Here is a 20,024-nt window from a genome sequence, read left to right on the forward strand (position 1 = left end):
TAATTTGAAATGTGGTTTCATCGTTAACGCAAACCTGTGAATGTGAATAACAATTATGAAATGCGGAAATAAAATGATTTGTAATAATTTACCTTACGCCATTCATCAATAGACCAGTCTCTATGGACCAAGCTTTTTTGAGCATTTGTGGTGTTAGTTTTGGCTTCTTAACAGGCCTGCGACACTTGAAGCCCATACACATTTCGGCGTAGGGTGGTCACCGATACTGAGCATCCTGCTTCTTCCAACTTATTTCTTAAATCTCTATGGGTGGCCCTCGTGTGTGTAACAACTCAATTTTTTAAAATTCGTTGCGTACTGGGAATGATTGAAGGTTTTTTGCCACACCGGCCCTTTCGAACTGATGTCACAGGTCGCTTCTCTTTTAGTTTTTGACCCAATCTTCTCACTGAGGAGCTATTTTTCTCTGTCCAAGTGCTGTATTCTCTAATAGAGCAGTAATGGACGAGATTTTCTGAACACAAAGATCTTTAGGTTTACCCATCGAAAAATTCCAATCCAAGATTAATCGTTTTGTTTCATGATTAGGAAGTAACCAAAATCAAAAGTAACACTATTATGTAATAATGTCAATACTTACTAGCGCAAATTTTAAATAAACTGACCACAAATGTATATTTTAAGTGAAAAACTCAAACAGTAAAACAATTAGTTACTCCATACTTTGAGCACATTCTACTTTCATCTGTCAATTTTTGACAATTCTAAGAAAAATTTATACCATTTTCTACGTAACTATGTACCCAATAGTCATGCAACCCATTCAGCACCTTAGTATCTAAGTGAACATACTTTCTGTGCCATTGAAATCAAAAAAACTAAAATTTTTATAGTGAGTCTAATAAATTGAGCAGGGACCGTATACCTAAAGCTGCGTAGAAAATAGTTATAGAACAATGTTGGCGAAAAAATACCAAAAATGGCCCAAAAATAGTGTGATTGAAAAATCGTATCTCGGATACTGTGAATTCTAAAGGTTTCTACGAAACGTCATTTTGAAGAAGGATAGAATTTGTTTTGCATATGATAAAGCAATGCCTATACCTATACCCGCTTGGAAACAGTTAGGGGGCAAAAAAATCGCGTGTTTTCGTGTTTTTTTTTGTTTCGATTTTTGAATATATTTTTGTAAAAAAAATTATTTTTGACTTTAAAAGGTGACATTTAGATAGAAAATTTTATTTTGAACAACTTTTTTGTAGATGTATATGTACGAAAAGTGCATAAAATTCACCCTAATGCACCCTATTGTTTATGGACAAATTCACCCCTTTGCCTCTGTCAAAAATATATAATAAAATATTTTTCAACAACTTCGAAAGTTTTATATATATATATATATATATATATATATATATATATATATATATATATATATATATATATATATTTATATTTAAAAATTCCTTTCTTGACAATAAAATATTTTTTTATTAGTTGCTTATTTTCAACTCCCTAAAAACAATCCTTGTGTCAAAACGCCAGAAAAACATTGTGATAATTTTAAATTCTATAATCATGTATATATATTTGAGAAACAAAATCATTTCATGTCCATAACATTTTCAACCCTTAAAAACCACCCCTATGCACACGAAACAAACTCCCATTTGATAAAGGTGTAAATAAAAAAATTGAGTATATTTACGGTATTTCGAATATATTAAATCATTCATATACATATACCTAAAATAAGTTGATGTTCCAAAATACAAATTTTTTACGTACTCCGAAATTTTACCAAATAAATGCAATCGGTTTTTTAGAATAATTCCGTTAATTTTTAAGATATTAGATATATTAAAAAAACATTTTAAAGGTAATTTCTGAAGCTACACGTCTAGGTACACTCAAATATTTTAAAACCCTTTCTTTTTAAATAGTAAAGGGCCAAAGTGCCGATTACAGGTTTGTCAGGCGCTTTATCTCAAACTTCAATTGGCTATATCTCTTGTTATTTTTAAGCTACAACCAAAATAAAAAACACAAATTTTTGTTAAGAAAAAGCTACATTTTTGTATACAACCAATTTTTCCGTATTTTTTATAATTTCAAATTTATTGTGAAAAAATGCAAATTTTTAGATAAGTAATTAAAAAAATTAATTCAAACTTGATTTAAAAAAAATGCGCATTCTAAACTGACTAAACTTTTGGAGCTTATAAATAACACTAAAATAAAATGAATTATACAGGGTGTCCCAAATTGGTATGTTTTGCAGGGTATACCGAAAACTAGAGGAGATAGAAAAAAAGTAGTTAAGATGTTATGACTTCTTTTTTCGTTAAAGTAATGATTGCCCAATCAAATCATCAATAGCTCCTCAGAGTAGCGAGATACTGGGCGATTATTGACAAATGTCGAAAACGCCAGGGTTAAATATCTTCTTTATTAAGAAAAATTTTTAAAAATTTGATTAGAACTTTTGATAGAAATATTATGGAAGCGTTCAGTGGCGTACGAAATTTTTTTAGGGGTCTCGCTAAAGAAATATAATACCAACTTATGTTTTTTTTATATGGGACACCCATATATTTTTACATTTTTTGGTTACATTTTTAATTCTCTTTCACCTGATATGACATCTTATATATCTGTTTTCAGTTTTTGAAGCTACTATGCAGATAATATGTTTACAGTTGACGTTATGTTATAGGCACTTAAATATTAAACACTAGCAACAATAATAACGCATTTTAACATTTTATTATGAGGATATTAATTCCAGTTTTATTTAGCAAAAATAAAATCTGTACCTATCTAACTTGAAAGTAAAGTAAATACTTACTACTAATTGTTGGTTCAAACTGAATTAAGTATTGTTTCCATATTTTATAAATAAAATTATCACGAAATAAAACATACTATATTTGATTACATTTTTCGTTTCTATTTATAATTTTTTATCCGATATAATATTATTGTCTTCTATTTTTTTATTATTGTTTTGAAGCTATTTTCTTGTGACATCTTAATATAACTTAGTAGTTTTATTGGGAATAAGCCACAATTTCACTTTAAAATAAGTTTATTTCGACGTTTAGATTTTCGTAAATTGCGTTATGTGTTTTTATCTGAAATAACATATTGTTACATCTTGTATAAATATTCATTTCGTAGATTAGGTTATATTAAAAGGTAATAGGTAATAGTGAAGGTAATATTTAGCGATGAAGCTCGCATATCCAGTGCAAGGAATATTTAACTGACACAATGAACTATATTGGAATGACTCAAATCATCACTTAGTTCAGTGGATCAGGAGGTAAGATAGATTCGGTTTTAACGTTAGTGTTTTGTTAAGCATAATAATCATCTTGTATTTGATGATAAACTAACTACTGCCGGATATATAGGTATCTTAAAAACGAATTTAATAACATTTTTAATAAGAAATACATATTTGCCGAGATACATTTTTGTTTCAAACAAAAATTTCATAAACGGTGGGTTGGAACTTATCGTTCTTGTTCACCAGAACTAAATCCTCCTGTTTTTTTTATTTGGCAAATAAAAAAAAAACAGTATTTATAAAACTGCCTTTAATACTAAGGAAGAATAATACCAAAGCATTCATCAAGCATTTAGAAAAATAAAGCCAATGTGTATACTCAATTGAGTAAGATCTGTAAGGAAAAGGTGTCAATTATTATTATAACAAAACTGGGACATTTTGAATATTTATTATAATTTTTAAATTTTTGTAAAATGAATTCTAGTTGTTCCTTTGTGTATTATTATTGTTTTTATGTTTATTACAATGTTAACATATTCGTAAAATTAATTCCTGATTATTAAGTAGTTTTTTGTTGCTCGTGATGTGTTATTTCCATTTTTAAGTTGATTGATCTTATTTCTGGTAAATTAAACTGTGAAGGATTATTATCTTTATATCAAAATATTAGAATATGTTACTGAGTGTTTTGTTTCTAAGTGTATATAACGTGATGTCAAATAAAGAATTTATTTGCAGAGTAGCTCCAACGACTGAAAATAGATATATAGTATGTATATCAGGTGAAAGGGAATTTTAAAATTCAAACGTAAAATGTCAAAATATTTAGGATGTCCCATATAAAAAAACATAAGTTAGTATTTAATTTCCTTAGTGAGACCCCCTAAATTTCTCGTACGCCACTGAACGCTTCCATAATATATCTATCAAAAGTTTAATAAAGTTTTTTAAATTGTTCTTAATAAAGAAGATATTTAACCCTGTCGTTTTCGACATTTTTCAATAATCGCGCTGTATCTCGCTAATGTGGGGAGCGATTGATGATTTGATTAGGTAATCGTTACCTTAACGAAAAAAGAAGCCATGAATTCCTAACTACTTTTTTTCTATCTCCTCTAGTTTTTGGTATAGCCTGTAAAACATACCAATTTGGGACACCCTGTACAAGATATACGTTTAATTTCAATTATGATTAAAATAGTGTCTCTTATACTGCTCGTTTTTTACCTCAAAGTAGAGTAGCCCAACTTCTTTCCATCGTATTTCGCTTTGTTTTAATCGAAAAGACAACATAGCTCATTTTAAAGGTTTTTTCAATCCCTCTAAAAAGTGTTTCTTTTCGGAAAAAGATTTCCATTTTCCGTTATTTGATGTTAAATACATCGAGTATAGTACCTACCAAAAAAAGAAAAAGTCATCTTCAAACAATTATTAATCGCTTGGTATTGTACTTTGAAAACTCTCTCAAACGGTCTATTTGTTTTTTTATAAGATTTATTTTTGTTATTGTTACATTTTTCTATAAAACGCTTTGAAACATTGCGTTTTTTTTGCGAAAAGTATACTTTTTCAAGTGCGAATAACTCAAAAAGTATTGTTTTAGCGAAACAAATTTATATGACATTTTTTGATTTAAATTTCCGGGATTATTTTAAATGTAGAAATTTTAGAACCCAGGGGTAGAAGTACACATCGACACCATATAATTATGTGTTTTGAGTAATTTCCTATTAACTGTAAAAATTTCATACAAATCGGTGCAGTTATAAAAAAATTGGAGGGAAAATGCCACAGTAACTGGACTAATGTTTCTGTTTACGCGTATTTATAACATCGTATACAATTCTTATTTGGAACCCAGTTTGTTAAACCAAAAAGATCTTCAGGCTACTAGATCTAACTTAACAAATTGCTCAAGTTTTTGGTATTATTTTTAGATTTGATGTATTTGAAGAAACCAACTATATTATAGACACGAGTCAAAGTCTAGGTCAAGGCCCTTGTCAACTTTTTTTGACTAACAATGAAACAATTTTTTTATTTAAAACTTTATTTTTATACTCGAACATATTTTTTATTTCATAATTTACGGCATTTATACGATACGTAAGTATAAGATTTAGAGGTCACGATGTCACATAGTGTATGTTTGTCGTCTTCCAAAAATTATTTTATCTATTAATATACTGGTGCCAGCCCACGGAGCTTTTGCAAAGTTAAATTTAAAATACATATTTTTCTATCACAATACATTTACGAATTTATATCTAAAGACGTATTTTATAGCCGACAGCTTTTGTTCGACAAAATTAAATATTCTAAAAAGTTCCGTTCCCTTATCACTCGTATTTCCTATAAAGTGAAGCTACAAGTATATTTATTGAGTCCTATGTACTTTCTTTTCTTCTTCTTTTTGTGTAGACATGACAGTCTGTTTTTCAATGTTCCTCCAGTAAGTAATCCTTCCGGCGTTTTCGTGGTCTTGCCACTGATCATCTTCCTATTGGAGAACCATCTCTCGTCGTGTTTACTTTTTTATTTGTTGTTGGACTCTATTCGGCTTATATGATCGTTCCATTCTATTCTATTTCTTACCCAGTCTTTGATGTTCTCCTCCTTGCATTTCTGTCGTATATCTGTACTTCTAGCTGTGTCCCATAGTATCTTACCATCGATTTTTCCATGGATTTTCATCTCTGCAGTTTCTAGCATTGTTTTTGCCCTCTCTGTATCAGGTCGTGTTTCTGTCGCATAAATCAGCATTGGTCTGATGACTTTTTAGTAAATTCTGCTTTTGCTTTCTTTTCCGATATTTTTATTTCTCCATATTGTTTCATTCAGACAACCTGCGGCTCTGTTTGCTCTATTTACTTGTTCTTCCACTCTGTTCTTTAGTAGATTTGCTGTTATAAACATGAACTTTGACTTTTTTGGGAAAATTTTCTGGCGGTTAGATTAAATTGGTGCAGCATACGTTTTAAATCATCTTTACTTTGAGAGATTAGTAGTGCGTCGTCTACATAGCAAATTATTTTAAATTATTTTTATCCCATTTGGTATCCTTTTTTAGTTCTTACTTTTTTTTATTATTTTATCCATGATCAGGTTGAACAATAAAGGACTCAGGGAATCCCACTGTCTTAACCCATTGCTAGCTTCAATTGGATCAGTTAACTGCATTATTCTGGTAGATATTTTCGATCGTTTTGATTATTCCTAATGTATCTCCCTTGCGTTCAATAAGTGGTTAACGTCCTTTGATTTGACTCTGTCAAATGCCTTTTTAAAGTTCACGAAACCTAAATATTGTATTCTAATGATTTCTTTTGCACTTGCTTATATAGCGTCGGTGTTTGATCTTCCCGACCTAAAACCTTGTTCTTATGCTAGTGTTTTATTTAACACTTAATAAAAGCTATAATTTTTCTAAAATCTACTTGATAGGTCAGTTGGTAACTGACGGTAATAACGCTTCAGTTTACAATAACGTTTTACAATTCAATTGCGAAATCATTTTAATGCACACTAAGTATTTCTTTATACTTTTTACTGTATTTGCTGATCTCTTCTTTAATTCTGGGAATTTTCAGGTCTGTCGAAACGGATAGGCACTACAAGAAGAAGGGCTTGTAAGGTATGGGAAGCTCTTTGGTAATCTGTGTGAGATGCGATAAAACCTGTGTCATCTGCGAATGTTGCTATTGCTGTTAGTCTAGTTGTAGCTAGGTCAGCAGTAAATAACAGGTATAATAAGGGACCGAGTACACTACCTTGTGGGGCACCGGATTCTATTTTAGTATTTGTTTGACTATACGGTGTGTTTGTTCTATTGTTCCATGTTTACTATGAAAACCAAATTGGTATTTTGGAATTAACTTTGTTTCTTCTATTACTGGTTCTAATCGACGTAGAAACATTTTTTCAAATAGCTTAGATATTATTATCCTGATTTTAGTAACATTATGATCTCTGCTACTTTTCACTGGTTGGGGAAATATGTATAAGTAAGTACTACAATAAAATATATTTGTTATTGCTATGGTTGTTTTCTTCGTTAAGTTTTGCAGAATTTTTCAAGGTCATGGAGTCTTTTTTGAATTTGTTTCAATCATAATTACCATTCCGATTTCTTTTGGTTGGAATTGTTTGACAAAATATATAACGATATAAAGAAAATTTAGGATTTCATTATCATTTTCGTCGTTTTGGTCAATGTTGTAAGGTTTAAAGACGTTGCTTAGGTATTTGTTGTATTGGACTTTTTATTTTCCGTGTAGCACGCCATAAAGAATAATCTGTTGCTTCCGTCGGTGTTAGTTTTTCGATGTGTTCTTGTATATTCTGATTTCTTGTACATTCTGATTTCTTTTATTGATTTCAGTTCTATGGTTTTGCTACATTTTACGTTTCTCTATGATTTTTTCTTTTGCAATAATTGGAATATCACCTTTAAATGCATTGTCGGTAAAATTGGGAGTTGCGTACCATTCTGCTGTTTGAATTCCTATTGTTAGATTTGCTACGGGTTTTTCAGTGTTCTGAGGTGTCTTTAAGTGTAACGTTTAGTTCAATGTTCTCTACTTTTGCATGTAACGTTAATATTATAGGAGAATTATCTAATAAAAGATCATAGCTGATTTCAATTTTTAGGTATTTTGGGTTAATACCTTTTAAGGCCGTATGACACTATGCATTTTCTTGTATCATTTCTTATATCGTTTCTGATATAGAAAGTTATTTATGTTTTCTTGTATCGTTTCTTGCACGTACATTTGTGCTCTGTATGACACTATGCAAGTTCTTTTACCGGAAATTGTATGTGATTTGGCACATGATTGGTCGACATTTTGACACATATAAAAATAGAACTGCAGTACACAGACCATACATACGTATGGTTTGTGCTGCAGTACCTGAGAACTCTAAGCCAGATGCTACTGATTATTTTTTAAAATACTGTGGTTCAAAAATGAAAGAAATAAAATGTCCCAATATTAAAACTAAATTGGAAACCACAATTTTTAAAGATATTCAACAGGCTGTAATGGAAGACAGAAATAATAAATAAATTGGTTGTAATAATTTATTTGTTTTTTTTTTACAAATTATGTGTTTGAATGGCATGCTCTTGAAATTCTACTCTCTTATTTGGAGATATAAAATAATCTTTAAACTCATCACGAATTTTTAAAGCGGTTATGTATTGTTTTTAGTAATACATCTCCTCCTACTTTCAGTAGTTCCGATGCTATTTGATAAAATCCCTGTGATTTATTGTTTTTCAATTTGGCTACTGCTGTTCTAATCTTGGTTATTGTTGGTGGGCACTTTTCTCCAATGTCTGCTTGGTCTAACGAAGTTTTAGGTTTTTGCGCACAAATTGGCGCATTTCTTGTACAAGAAACTGCAGCTGACACAAATTCTTGTATCGTTTCTGATATAAGAACTATACGCTTGTATGACACTATCCATTTTTTGGTTATATCAGAAACGATATAAGAAATGATACAAGAAAATTCATAGTGTCATACGGCCTTTAGAGTAAGAAGTCGACAGCGTCTGGTATTTTCGCGGGATAGGGCTAAGTGGTTTCTCCTGTTAAAAGTAGGTAAACGGCAATTTTTATCAATAAGCGAAATACGCAGGGTGTACTATAATTACTCGTACAAACGCGGATTTAAAAACATGCGAAAGAGACAATTATTTTAATAAAAACAGAATATATAGAAAATTTAAGCAAAAACTATTTTTTTGGAGAAAAGTATTATAACATGAATACAAATGAAAAGGAAATAAGTGGAACTTGGGAAAATGTATTGAAAATAAAAAAATACATTGGTTAAATTAAAAGAAAACGTAATATTTAAAATATTCCCATTGACATTTCATATTATTTTAACTTTCATAAATGATTGATTCTGACTTTTTCTGTTCTCGTCTTTTATGCGTTTCTTAATGTTTTGTTACTCTTGGAGAGCCATACAGCTTTTGTTTCTTCTCTTGCAGCTAATATTCTTGTTTAATCATCAAACTTTTGTTTTTTTTTGTTTTTAGATGTAACCTTTCTATTTATCTATGTGCTTATTTCTTATATAAAAATGTACCTATATTTTTTGCGAAGGACAGAATAGGAAATTTATCTATAAGGAATTACAGAACTAAGCCACAAAATCTTTTGAGCAAAGCTTCATTGTTAGTGTCATGTGTTTATGAAAATCATCGAATTAGAATCTATGGAGAAACTATGAGCATATTAACGTGTGTATTAAAAACGGCGTAGGTAGGCGTGGCTAACGATGATACCAATATGGCGGTGGGATCATGGTCGGACTCAATAATATTAAAACTACTATAAAAATATGACTAGTTATTCAGAAGATTTAATCATAATCTAAAAAAATGCAATACATTTTTAATAAACTATGATCTATTTATCCCGCTGTACTAAAAACACGATATATTATACATAAAGATAAATTAATACAGTCAAATACTATTAATTTATTCTCTGAAGTACGGGCCATTACTTTGTTTACATATTTGTATACTAACCTGTAGAACGTTATTCCTGAAGATTTTTTATTAACATTGCTTCTGCTACTGCAACTACGTTGAGAACAAGAAACCATTATTATTACAATATATTATTACAGTTTCTATAAAAGTATTATAAAACTAAAAATATTCGAAAAACAACAAACGTAAACAAACATATAAGTACGATCTGTCAAAAGTGTCAAAACAATCTTAACAATATGGCCGAAGTGAGGTCGTTTTTAGTCACGTGATGCCCACTCCATAGATTCTAACTCGATGATGAAAATACACTATTTGCAATTTCATATTTTTTAATATACTTAACAGTACAGTCTTAGTGACAATATTATTTTTAGGTATCATCAGTATTAAGTTCCTTTGGGTTTGTAGAAATTCGGAAATTTCCGTATCAAAATAAGAGGGCGTTAATCGCTGTAGATAATTTTGGAAGGTAAGTAATTTCCATTTTTAATTGCTTTAATGATAATAAATTATATAACTAGAATTAATTAGACTAGTCGTCAGAGATTTGATCTCTAAAAACTAGACGAACAAGCTAAATTTTGCAGAGAATACTAATTTTGTGACACCAATAAAGATGCAAAAAAGTTTACCACTCCTACCCCCGGACTTGGAACCGAACGGAAAAATTGATTTACGAGTCTGTACGTCGTAGAATAAAATATTTCGAACAAAAAATGTTCCAGAGATAATTTTTAACAAAATTTTTTTTGGCACTTTTTTAGGTACAATGAACCGTTCTCTCAGAAACAACGCTTGAAGCGACTGGCGATTTTGAATGTCAGTCACGAGCTCAAAATCAATTTTTAAAATAAAATTTGTATCAAATTGTCCTATTAACAAAAATCAAAACACGTTTTAGAGGTAAAAAGTGCAGATTTTGTATGCGATTTTTGCCGCAAATGTTTTTTCGCAAAAATCAGTTTTTATAAAGCTGTTAAATAAATAAAAGTGACACGATTTTTGCCATTTTTTCCGATTTACCATAAGATCAATAAAATTAATTACTTTCATTAACCGGATTGCTGTGGAATTTTCATTCTTAGAGACTAATCCTCAAAACCTATAACATGAAATTTCGATTTTTAAGGTTTGGCAACAAATATGAGGCATTTGGAATATGCCTAAAAACGCTGAATTTAAACTTTCACATTTCAAACGATCTCACGTCACGGGAAATGCTTGCACGATGACAGTATTTAGTTTAATTTTTAGCTGAAGTTGTTTTGTCTTAAAACACGAACTTGTGCAATCGAAAAGAAGCAGTTTTTTATCTTGTTGTTTACATCTAGATTGTTTAATGTAAAAGTTTAAATTTAGCGTTTTTTAGGCATATTTCAAATTTGTTGCCAAAACTCAAAATTGAAATTTCATGCTATAGGTTTATAAGGCTATAACAATGAAAATTCCTTAGGGACTGGTCAATGTAAATGATAAATTTTATTAATTTCATGAGAAAAAATGGCAAAATCGCGCAACGTTTATTTATTTAACAGTTTTATGAAAACTTACTTTATTTGCAGCAAAATGCAAAAATTGCATACGAAAACTGCACTCTTCATGTTTAAAACGAATTTTTATTTTTATCGATAGGACACTCGGATCAAAAGATATCGAATTTTTACCGTCCAGTTGATACTTTTATTTAAAAAAATGATTACGCGCACGTAAAAGACATTTAAAATTGCCGGTCGCGTCAATCGTTGCTTCTGAGAGAATAGTTTATTCTACAGAAAAAGTGCTGATAAATATTTTTGTCCAAAATTATCTGAGCTACATTCATTTCTCCGTTCTTTTATATGGCGTGGAGTCATGGATCTTAACTGAAGCATCACTGAAGAGACTCGAAGCATTTGAGATGTGGTGCTATAGACGCATGTTGAGGATTTCCTGGATAGACAGAGTTACCAACGAAGAAGCACTACATAGGATGGGTAAAGAGCGCGAACTAGTCGTAACCATAAAACGTCGCAAACTAGAATACCTGGGCCATATAATACGCAATGAACAACGATATGACCTACTTCGGACCATATTTCAAGGTAAAGTGCATGGAAAAAGAGGTCCAGAACGAAGAAGAATATGCTGGCTGCATAACCTGCGAAAATGGTTTAACTTAACCACTACCGGACTTTTCAGGGCAGCAGTCAACAAAGTCAGAATAGCCATGTTAGTGTCCAACATCCGTAACGGATAGGCAGCATAAGAAGAAGAAGAACATACATTTCTTGTTTGAAACATTTTTTTCTACGGCGTACAGATTCTCTGTAAATCGATGTTTTTTGTTACACCCCCCCCCCCCTGCGAAGGTTTTAGCATCTTTTTTGAGGTCCCAAAATTGACATTCTCTGCAAAATTCAGCTTGTTCATATGATTTGTAGAGATTCAGTGGCATTTTCGTCTTTGTTGACTGGAGTTATAGAATTACCCTAATATTGGCTTTAATAGAAGCGTTTAATGCGTTAAGAACAAAGATCTATCAATTATTCTTAGGTCATATAGCCAGAGATATTAACACAACTTGATATATGCTTTTGCAGCCAATTTTGCAGCTAATATCCGTTCGATTTAAGTGTTATATGTAGTGTACCAATTAATCTTTCTTCTACTGTTGGTGCCTGTCCTCTGTCGATGTTGGCTATCACCTTGGTCTACATCAGCACGGTGTCTTTTTGCTTCTATTTTGCCTTGCAAAATTAGCTGAATTAGTTAGAATTTCTCATTGCACATCACATGACCTAAAAATAACTTAAAATAGTTTTACGTACGTTGAATCATGTTGTTTGTGATTTAAATGATATGCAATTCTGAGGATGCCGCTATAGAACCATTTCGAAGACTTTTAGTCATTTACAAGTTCTCGTCTTTAATTTAAACTGTATGCTGTTATATATTCTCCATATTGCTGTATGACATGAAGAGCTGGAAATTTATAGAGGGATTAATGTAAAAACTGGAGGTCTTTAAGATGTGGATCTACCGACGATTATTACGGATAAGTTGGGTTGATCGAATAAGCAATGGAATAGTTTTATATCGAATGAAAAAGAGCAGAAATAACGAAAACAATAAAAATTCGAAAGGTTTAATATTTAGGCCATGTAAGTAGACATCTAGAGAGAGATAACCTTCTATATCTCATAATACAGAGCAAAATCGCCGGAAGAAGTGACCCTGGCCGACGGAGGACGTCCTGACTCCGAAATTTACGAGAATAGTGTAAAGAAACAATCGCTGATCTGTTTCTAGCTGCAGTAAACAAAGTTATTATTGCCAATTTGATGGTCAAAGGATTCGATAATAGGACAGGGTACTGAAAAAAGAAGAATTAATTGGGAGTTTAGTATTTTTAGTGTCTTAACAGAGGTCCCTAATAAATCGTTTTTCTCAACTATACATAGGGAGAAACATATAATATCCTTGGATTTTGTAGGAAAACCTTTAACTGATAATATATCTATTAAAAAATATCAGATGAGGCAATAAACTCAGAGATGTTTGGAAATAGTGTATGATTGATTATAAATACATGGATATTTATTACAACAGTGCTTTTGTGACTGTAAATTTTAATTACATCTATTTCAAACTAGAGCCTTCACTATTAACATTATATGTTAGTTTAATCTATCAAGAGGGTATTTTTTATTATAAAGAAGTAAACACGATTAAAATCCACAGCTGCCTGCATTTATTTTTGTTCATTACGTAATAATAAAATCTAAAAAACATATAAAACTTATTTGTTATTTAAAAACTCTTAGTTTTTACTATCGAAATGTTTTTACGACAAAATACACATCAGTATATAATAAACTGCAAATTTAATTTTTTATCAACAAACCTCATCAGGGATTTTATTACTTTATTTATATTTCAGTTTAAACATAGAATGAAAAAAAGGAATGAGATAAATCTGAAGGTGGGGATGTGACTGTTGTAGACTGTGTATATTATTGGTGTTAGAATTGAGCCCTGGGGATTCCAGCTTGTGGAGTGAACAGAGTGGATAGTGCGTTGGCAAGCTTGACCCGGATATTGGAGAGATAGGAATATACTATTTTTACGAATAACCATAATAATAGGTAGTCCAGTAAGGTGGACCTTTTCGATTAGACCTGTGTGTCAGACCTAACCGAAGTCCCTCTGGACGTCAAGGAAGATGATTATGGCGTACCTATTTGTTTCGTTAAGTGATTGTGATATGAACGTTGCTGCTTCAGTCAATGCATTTTGTGTGGAGTCTTCAGTTCTGAATCCGAATTGATAGTTTGGGATGGTGAAGTGAGCGTCTAGGAATTCTACAAGTCTCTTCTTGAGGATCCGCTCGTAGACTTTACCTAGGGTGCTTGGTAGAGAGATAGGTCGGTAGGATTCAGGACTGGCTGGAGGTTTCCCTGGTTTGGGAATCATGACTGTGTTAAATAACATTCCAAGAGGTAGGAAAGTAATTTAACATAAGGCATGCATTGATTATGTTGGTAAGCAGTGGGATTGTATCCTCTGGGAGTTTTTGAGGTATCTTCTATGAATGCCATCAAGGCCAGAAGGGCTTTTACCTATGTTACATATCTGACTGGCGGTATCCTCTGTCCTCTGAGATACCATCGGATGAGGGTAGTAGAATATGTCTTCCACTCTCCGTTCGGCTGCACTTTTGGATTTTTCGTGGAAGTTAGGATTATTTGGGGTGATGAGTGGTCTGGAGTGCGTTTTTAAAGATTGCGGCCTTATCTTGGATTATTAATAATGGTGTCATTGACTTTGAGATGTGATTGGGGTTGACTTTTTTGTTTGGTTAGAGTTTTAAATTTGTTTCAGAATTTTGAACCATCTCGGTAGTCTAGGCTGGCCTAGACTTGCATCCACTGTTCTTGCTTCATCTTGTTAAAGTCCAGCCTTATTGGCGCCGAGAGGCGGTTGTATTCTTTTTTGATGAGGGGGCTTCGGAATGTTTTATACTCTTTGATTAGTCTGCGTTTTGTTTTGACTTTTGCCACGATTGTTGACATATTACCTAACTCAGTGAGGTTATGATTGATCTGCTCTTGGAATAGTTCCCAATTAGCTTTACGATAATCTTGTCTATAGATAGCAGTAATATTTTGCGGAGGAGAATTAAAGTCAGATTTGACTATGAGTGGTAGATGGTCAGAGGTTATTGAATCGCCAATGAAACATTTATCGTCGTATTTATCCAGCCCTCTGTTAGTGCAAAGGATGTGATCGACTTTGGACATTCCACAGTTATTGAAGATCGTGACTTCATTGTTGGTGATTCTAGAAATGAGCAGCTCTAGTCTCTAGGAGGTCTGAGAGCATTCTGCCCTGGATGTTTGTGGAGGTATCACCAAATTGAGTATTTCTGTTATTGAGATCGCTCATTAAAACCGCCTTATCAAGTGACGAAAAAAAAAAAATAATACTCGATAAAAGGTACAGACAGGGGTGTGTTTGAAGGTTTGTAGTAAGAGATTATCGTAATATTGTTATTTGCTAGGTGTATGCCAACTCAATTGTGTATGTCAATGCTCTCTTGTGGCGTACGCTGTTTTATATCGTCGTAGGCCTTCCACCTGCTCTAGCGCGCGTCAATGGCAGAGGAACTGTTGGTGGTTGTGCGTGTATACGGAGCGGTATATATATATATATATATATATATATATATATATATATATATATATATATATATATATATATATATATATATATATATATATATTATTAGAATATTAGAATTTCTTGGGCTTAGGTTCATAAAAAAATATTGTCTATGATACTAAGACATTTTTATTGACTTTTTTGACGTTTCGGCAGAACATTAATGCCTATTTCAAGAAATAATATTGACTAAAAAACATTTTATCAAAAGGCGTAATAAGGTTTAAAATAAGGTTAAAAAGTTGGTTGCTAACAAGTATGCATCACAATTATACATCGCAATACAATAAATAATACAATACAATATGCATCGCAATTAAACATCACAATTAAAATAATAATAAAAGCATAGGACAGACCTACTAAGTCACTACATGTAAAATGTATTTTAAAATTTAATATGTTGTTTGTTGATCTTGGTTTATCATTTAAACAATCAATTGTTTTAACATCATAGGCGTTTTAAGAATATTTATTTGTGTATTTTTATATTAAAAACCATTTTTGTTTAAAGAAACGAAGGTAACTATTAAATATTGGAATAAATACAAAGTTCTTATCGTAAGATAAAAATTTTAGTAGAAGGCTTTATAAGTAAGGCTGACTGAATTATAAATAACGAATTAAACGGAAACCAATAAATTTACGCATTTAAAATAGACAAAAATACATTTATTTTTCGTGAAGTTCGTTTGGCATGTCTTGTCAAACAAAACGAGTAAACGTTGTGAGTTATGTTAAACTGCATGCTGGAAGTAGATTTTATAGAATGACTTGTTATCTAAATTACATCCTTTTTATCGTATGACGACAAAATTTCAAATTGTATAATTATTTTTAAACTACAATGATCTAAAATCAATTTTTTGTCACAAATTTGTCTTGATATGAGTGAATACACATACACATAAAATACACACAAAAATATATGTGCAACATTAAAATTATAAGCATTAACTTTTATAAAGGTTAAAAATCTACTGTGGAATAGAACAGAAATATAAATGGTCATGTATTTACGAACGTGACTTCGAGTTTTCAACATAATACGTTAAGTCGTATTTAGGACTTACAGTTTCAGTTCCAAACATTCAGGCACAACTCTGCACTTAATCGCTTATTTAAATAACAAAGATATCGTATTACCGACAGCATTATTTCCCAAAGGCCAGGAGCTAAGCCTCTAAAGACGCAGTGTGGAAACTTCTCTAGCATATTCAACTCCCTACCAGGTACGTAAGTCGTTTAGAAACCATTACGAGTTTAAACATTTAAAATATATTTATATGCCTCCGTAACTAATGGAAAACCGATTTATACGACAATCGTATCGAACGATTATCTAATTAAGCAACATCGTTAGAAGTCTTTAAAAAATAAATTTTAGAGTTAGTAATACTGTTTCCCTCGTACTGAACAGGGGTTATTATCATAGCGAGGAGCTATCGGTACAGAGGACTGACGCCTCTAGCATGATCTATTTTTCGACATACTATACTTCAAAAAGAAGTTAAGGAGGGTGACTCATAGATAGAACATAATATACTTATTGTACAAGGTGCAAATCAAATACGCCGCTTACTAATAAGAAAATCAAAATTTTAACATTATAATAGTTCTCCGTATATTTTACTGAATAATATGCGGTTCTGGTGAGCCAGCTGTAACAATAGACGTATTCATGATACATTTTAGCAAATTAAAATTTGATCAGCACAATTTGATACGAATCCTTACTTATTTACTCTATCAGTAGCGTTTCATGAAAGCATCTTAAAGGTTTTTTCTTCCTCGAAACTTGAATTTGTTTTTTCAGTCTAAAATAAAAAAAAATGGAGCAGTAGGCGGTACTGTAGACTAGCGTGAATCTTCAGACTATGTTTTCTGTATTTTTAAAATTTAAATAATATTTTTAAGATTTAATAAAGTAATTTTATTATTTATTTATTTTAATTCAACAAATTAATATGTTTGCTTGTACCGCCACCTGTTAACCTATTAACAAAGCATACGTTGTTAACTTTTGACATGCGTGTCAAATTCAGACCGAATATTAAATTAATTATAAAATATAAATAAATATCATTTGATAGTAAATTTAGTTATTATATAAACTAAATAATATGTTTAAAATAATTGTAATTATATCAAATTAATTTAAAACGAGAAATGTCATAAACATTTAAACAGAGGTTTTAATGTTGTTAATCGGATGACAAAGAATATCAATGGTAAGAAAAGAGAAAGGCGCCAAACAAAGAAATGGAATACATATATGTTTAAAAATCCTAAAAAGAAGAATGAGTACCAGCAGAAAATAAAAGTAATTTTAAATGAAAGAGCAGAACAAAACAACATTGAAGAAGAATGAAATATCATCCAAACGACAATTACAAATATGGCAAAGGAAACATTAGGTAAAACCTCAAGCAAAAGAAACGAGGAATGGTTTTACCAAGATTGCCAACAAGTAATATTAATTACTATTTAACTGGGAATAATAATAATAATAATAAAAATAGCTTCAGAACAATAACAAGTAATAAATAGCAAAAATATAGCTAGACAGAAATGCCTACAAAGGGATTCCCAATCGAATAGAAAGGCATATGAAGAACTCAGAAAAGGTGCAAAGAAAATATGCAGAAGGAAAAAGAGAGAAATGTTGAATAGAAAAATACAACAAATTACAGATTATAATAACAGAAGAGAGACTAGAAAATTTTACAAGGAAACCAAGCAATGCACCCAAGGATACATGACGAGATCAACAGTTTGCAAGGACAAAAATGGGGCAATTATCAGCGAGAAAGAGAAAATAATGAAAAGGTGGAAGGAGCATTTTCAAGAGCTGTTAAACCCAGAAAAAGAACAAAACGAAGATGAAGAGATAACTCACCACACAGCAGAATAACTAGTTGAGCAACCAACATTGGAAGAACCGATAAACGTCATAAAACATCTAAAAAATAACAAAGCACCTGGCACAGATGGAATAACTGCAGAACTGATAAAGAATGGTGGACATGCGCTATGGAGGCGTATCCATAAACTAATCGACCGCATATGGACACTAGAAGTCATCCCAGAAGATTGGAAAGTAGGAATCATACTTCCTATGTACAAAGGGGGAGACAAACGACTCTGCAAAAATTATAGGGACATAACAGTTTTAAATGTCATCTACAAGATATTATCAGGAATTATATACAGCCGCCTGGAATCGTTTTCGGAGGAGATTATTGGCGAATACCAATGTGACTTAAGACCAAAGAGGTCAACTATAGACCAAATACATATGTTAAGAGGTATACATGAGTATTAATCAGAATTATGCGCGAAATGAACTTTCGATATGTGAAAACAGAAAAAGTGTGTTATTAGAAAAAAAAAGTAATTATTGTGTGGAGAAGAAAATATTTTAAAGAAATACGCACATTTCGCACCATTGAACGGAAAACATATTATTTGGATGAAACCTGGATTAACGAAAGTCATACAATTGGAAAAGATTGGCAAGATTTAAATGTCAAAGGTAAACGCAAAGCATTTATAGAAGGCTGCTCCATCAGGAAAGGGACGACGTTTAATCATTATCCATATAGGAAGTGATACAGCGTTCCTTGATGATGGTTTACTTCAATATGAGTCAAGAAAAACCGGAGATTATCATGACGAAATTACTTCGGAAGTATTTGAGCGCTGGTTTAAGAGAATTTTAACAAAATTAGAACCTGGTCAGGTCACGTCAATAGACGTTTTAGCGTAACTTCCGCGACAGCCGGGTAGCATCAATAAGCTTTCTGCAAATTTATTTGTTTTTTTTATAGCTTTTTGTATCAATAAAACACTGAAAACTTTGTTTTCGAAACTTTATTATAAAATCTTATCACTACAGCTGTTTCGGCAGAGTACCTTTCTCAAGTGATCTATTTTTGGTATGCATTTACACATTATAGTCTTTAACCAAATAGGTTGAGGAGGGGAGAACTGTTTGTCTCAAGTTGGTTAAAGACTATAAAATGGTTTCGTTAAAGACTATAAAGTCTAAATGCATACCAAAAATAGATCACTTGAAAAAGGCACTCTGCCGAAACAGCTGTAGTGATAAGATTTTTTAATAAATTTTGTGGAAGTTTCGAAAACAAAGTTTTCAGTGTTTTATTGTTACATAAAATGAATTTATATCAAGTAACTGTCGAATCCATCAATTATAGCTTTTTGCTTATGACATTCTGTATTTTTAGGGGAATGTAGGGAATAAGCCACAAAATATATTCAAATGTTTAATTGACTGACGTTTCGATCTCTATAAAGAGATCGTTTTCAAATATATCAATAATAGATATATTTATTTTTTATAGCTTTTTGCTTGTGGAGTTCTGTATTTTTAGGGAGAATTTTCAAAATAAGCCACAATATATCTATTTACATGGTTAATTTACTGACGTTTCGATCTCTATTCCAGAGACCGTTTTTAAAGTTAGAAAAAAAAAAGAAAATAAATAATATAAGATTATATAAATAATATTATATAAATATATAATAA

The 20,024-nt window shown here is 31.3% G+C and overlaps 1 protein-coding gene across 1 annotated transcript in view; it reads left to right on the forward strand.

The window, feature by feature from the left end:
• The window catches only part of LOC140433328 (pre-piRNA 3'-exonuclease trimmer-like), a 112,870-nt gene that overhangs the window by 15,979 nt on the left and 76,867 nt on the right, over nt 1-20,024 (forward strand). The window contains exon 5 of the mRNA XM_072521358.1: nt 10,150-10,244. Coding sequence (XP_072377459.1) covers nt 10,150-10,244 — 95 coding nt within the window. The remainder of the gene's footprint in view (nt 1-10,149; nt 10,245-20,024) is intronic.

The sequence above is a fragment of the Diabrotica undecimpunctata genome, chromosome 2 (genome assembly GCF_040954645.1).
Source record: "Diabrotica undecimpunctata isolate CICGRU chromosome 2, icDiaUnde3, whole genome shotgun sequence".
Lineage (NCBI taxonomy): Eukaryota > Metazoa > Arthropoda > Insecta > Coleoptera > Chrysomelidae > Diabrotica > Diabrotica undecimpunctata.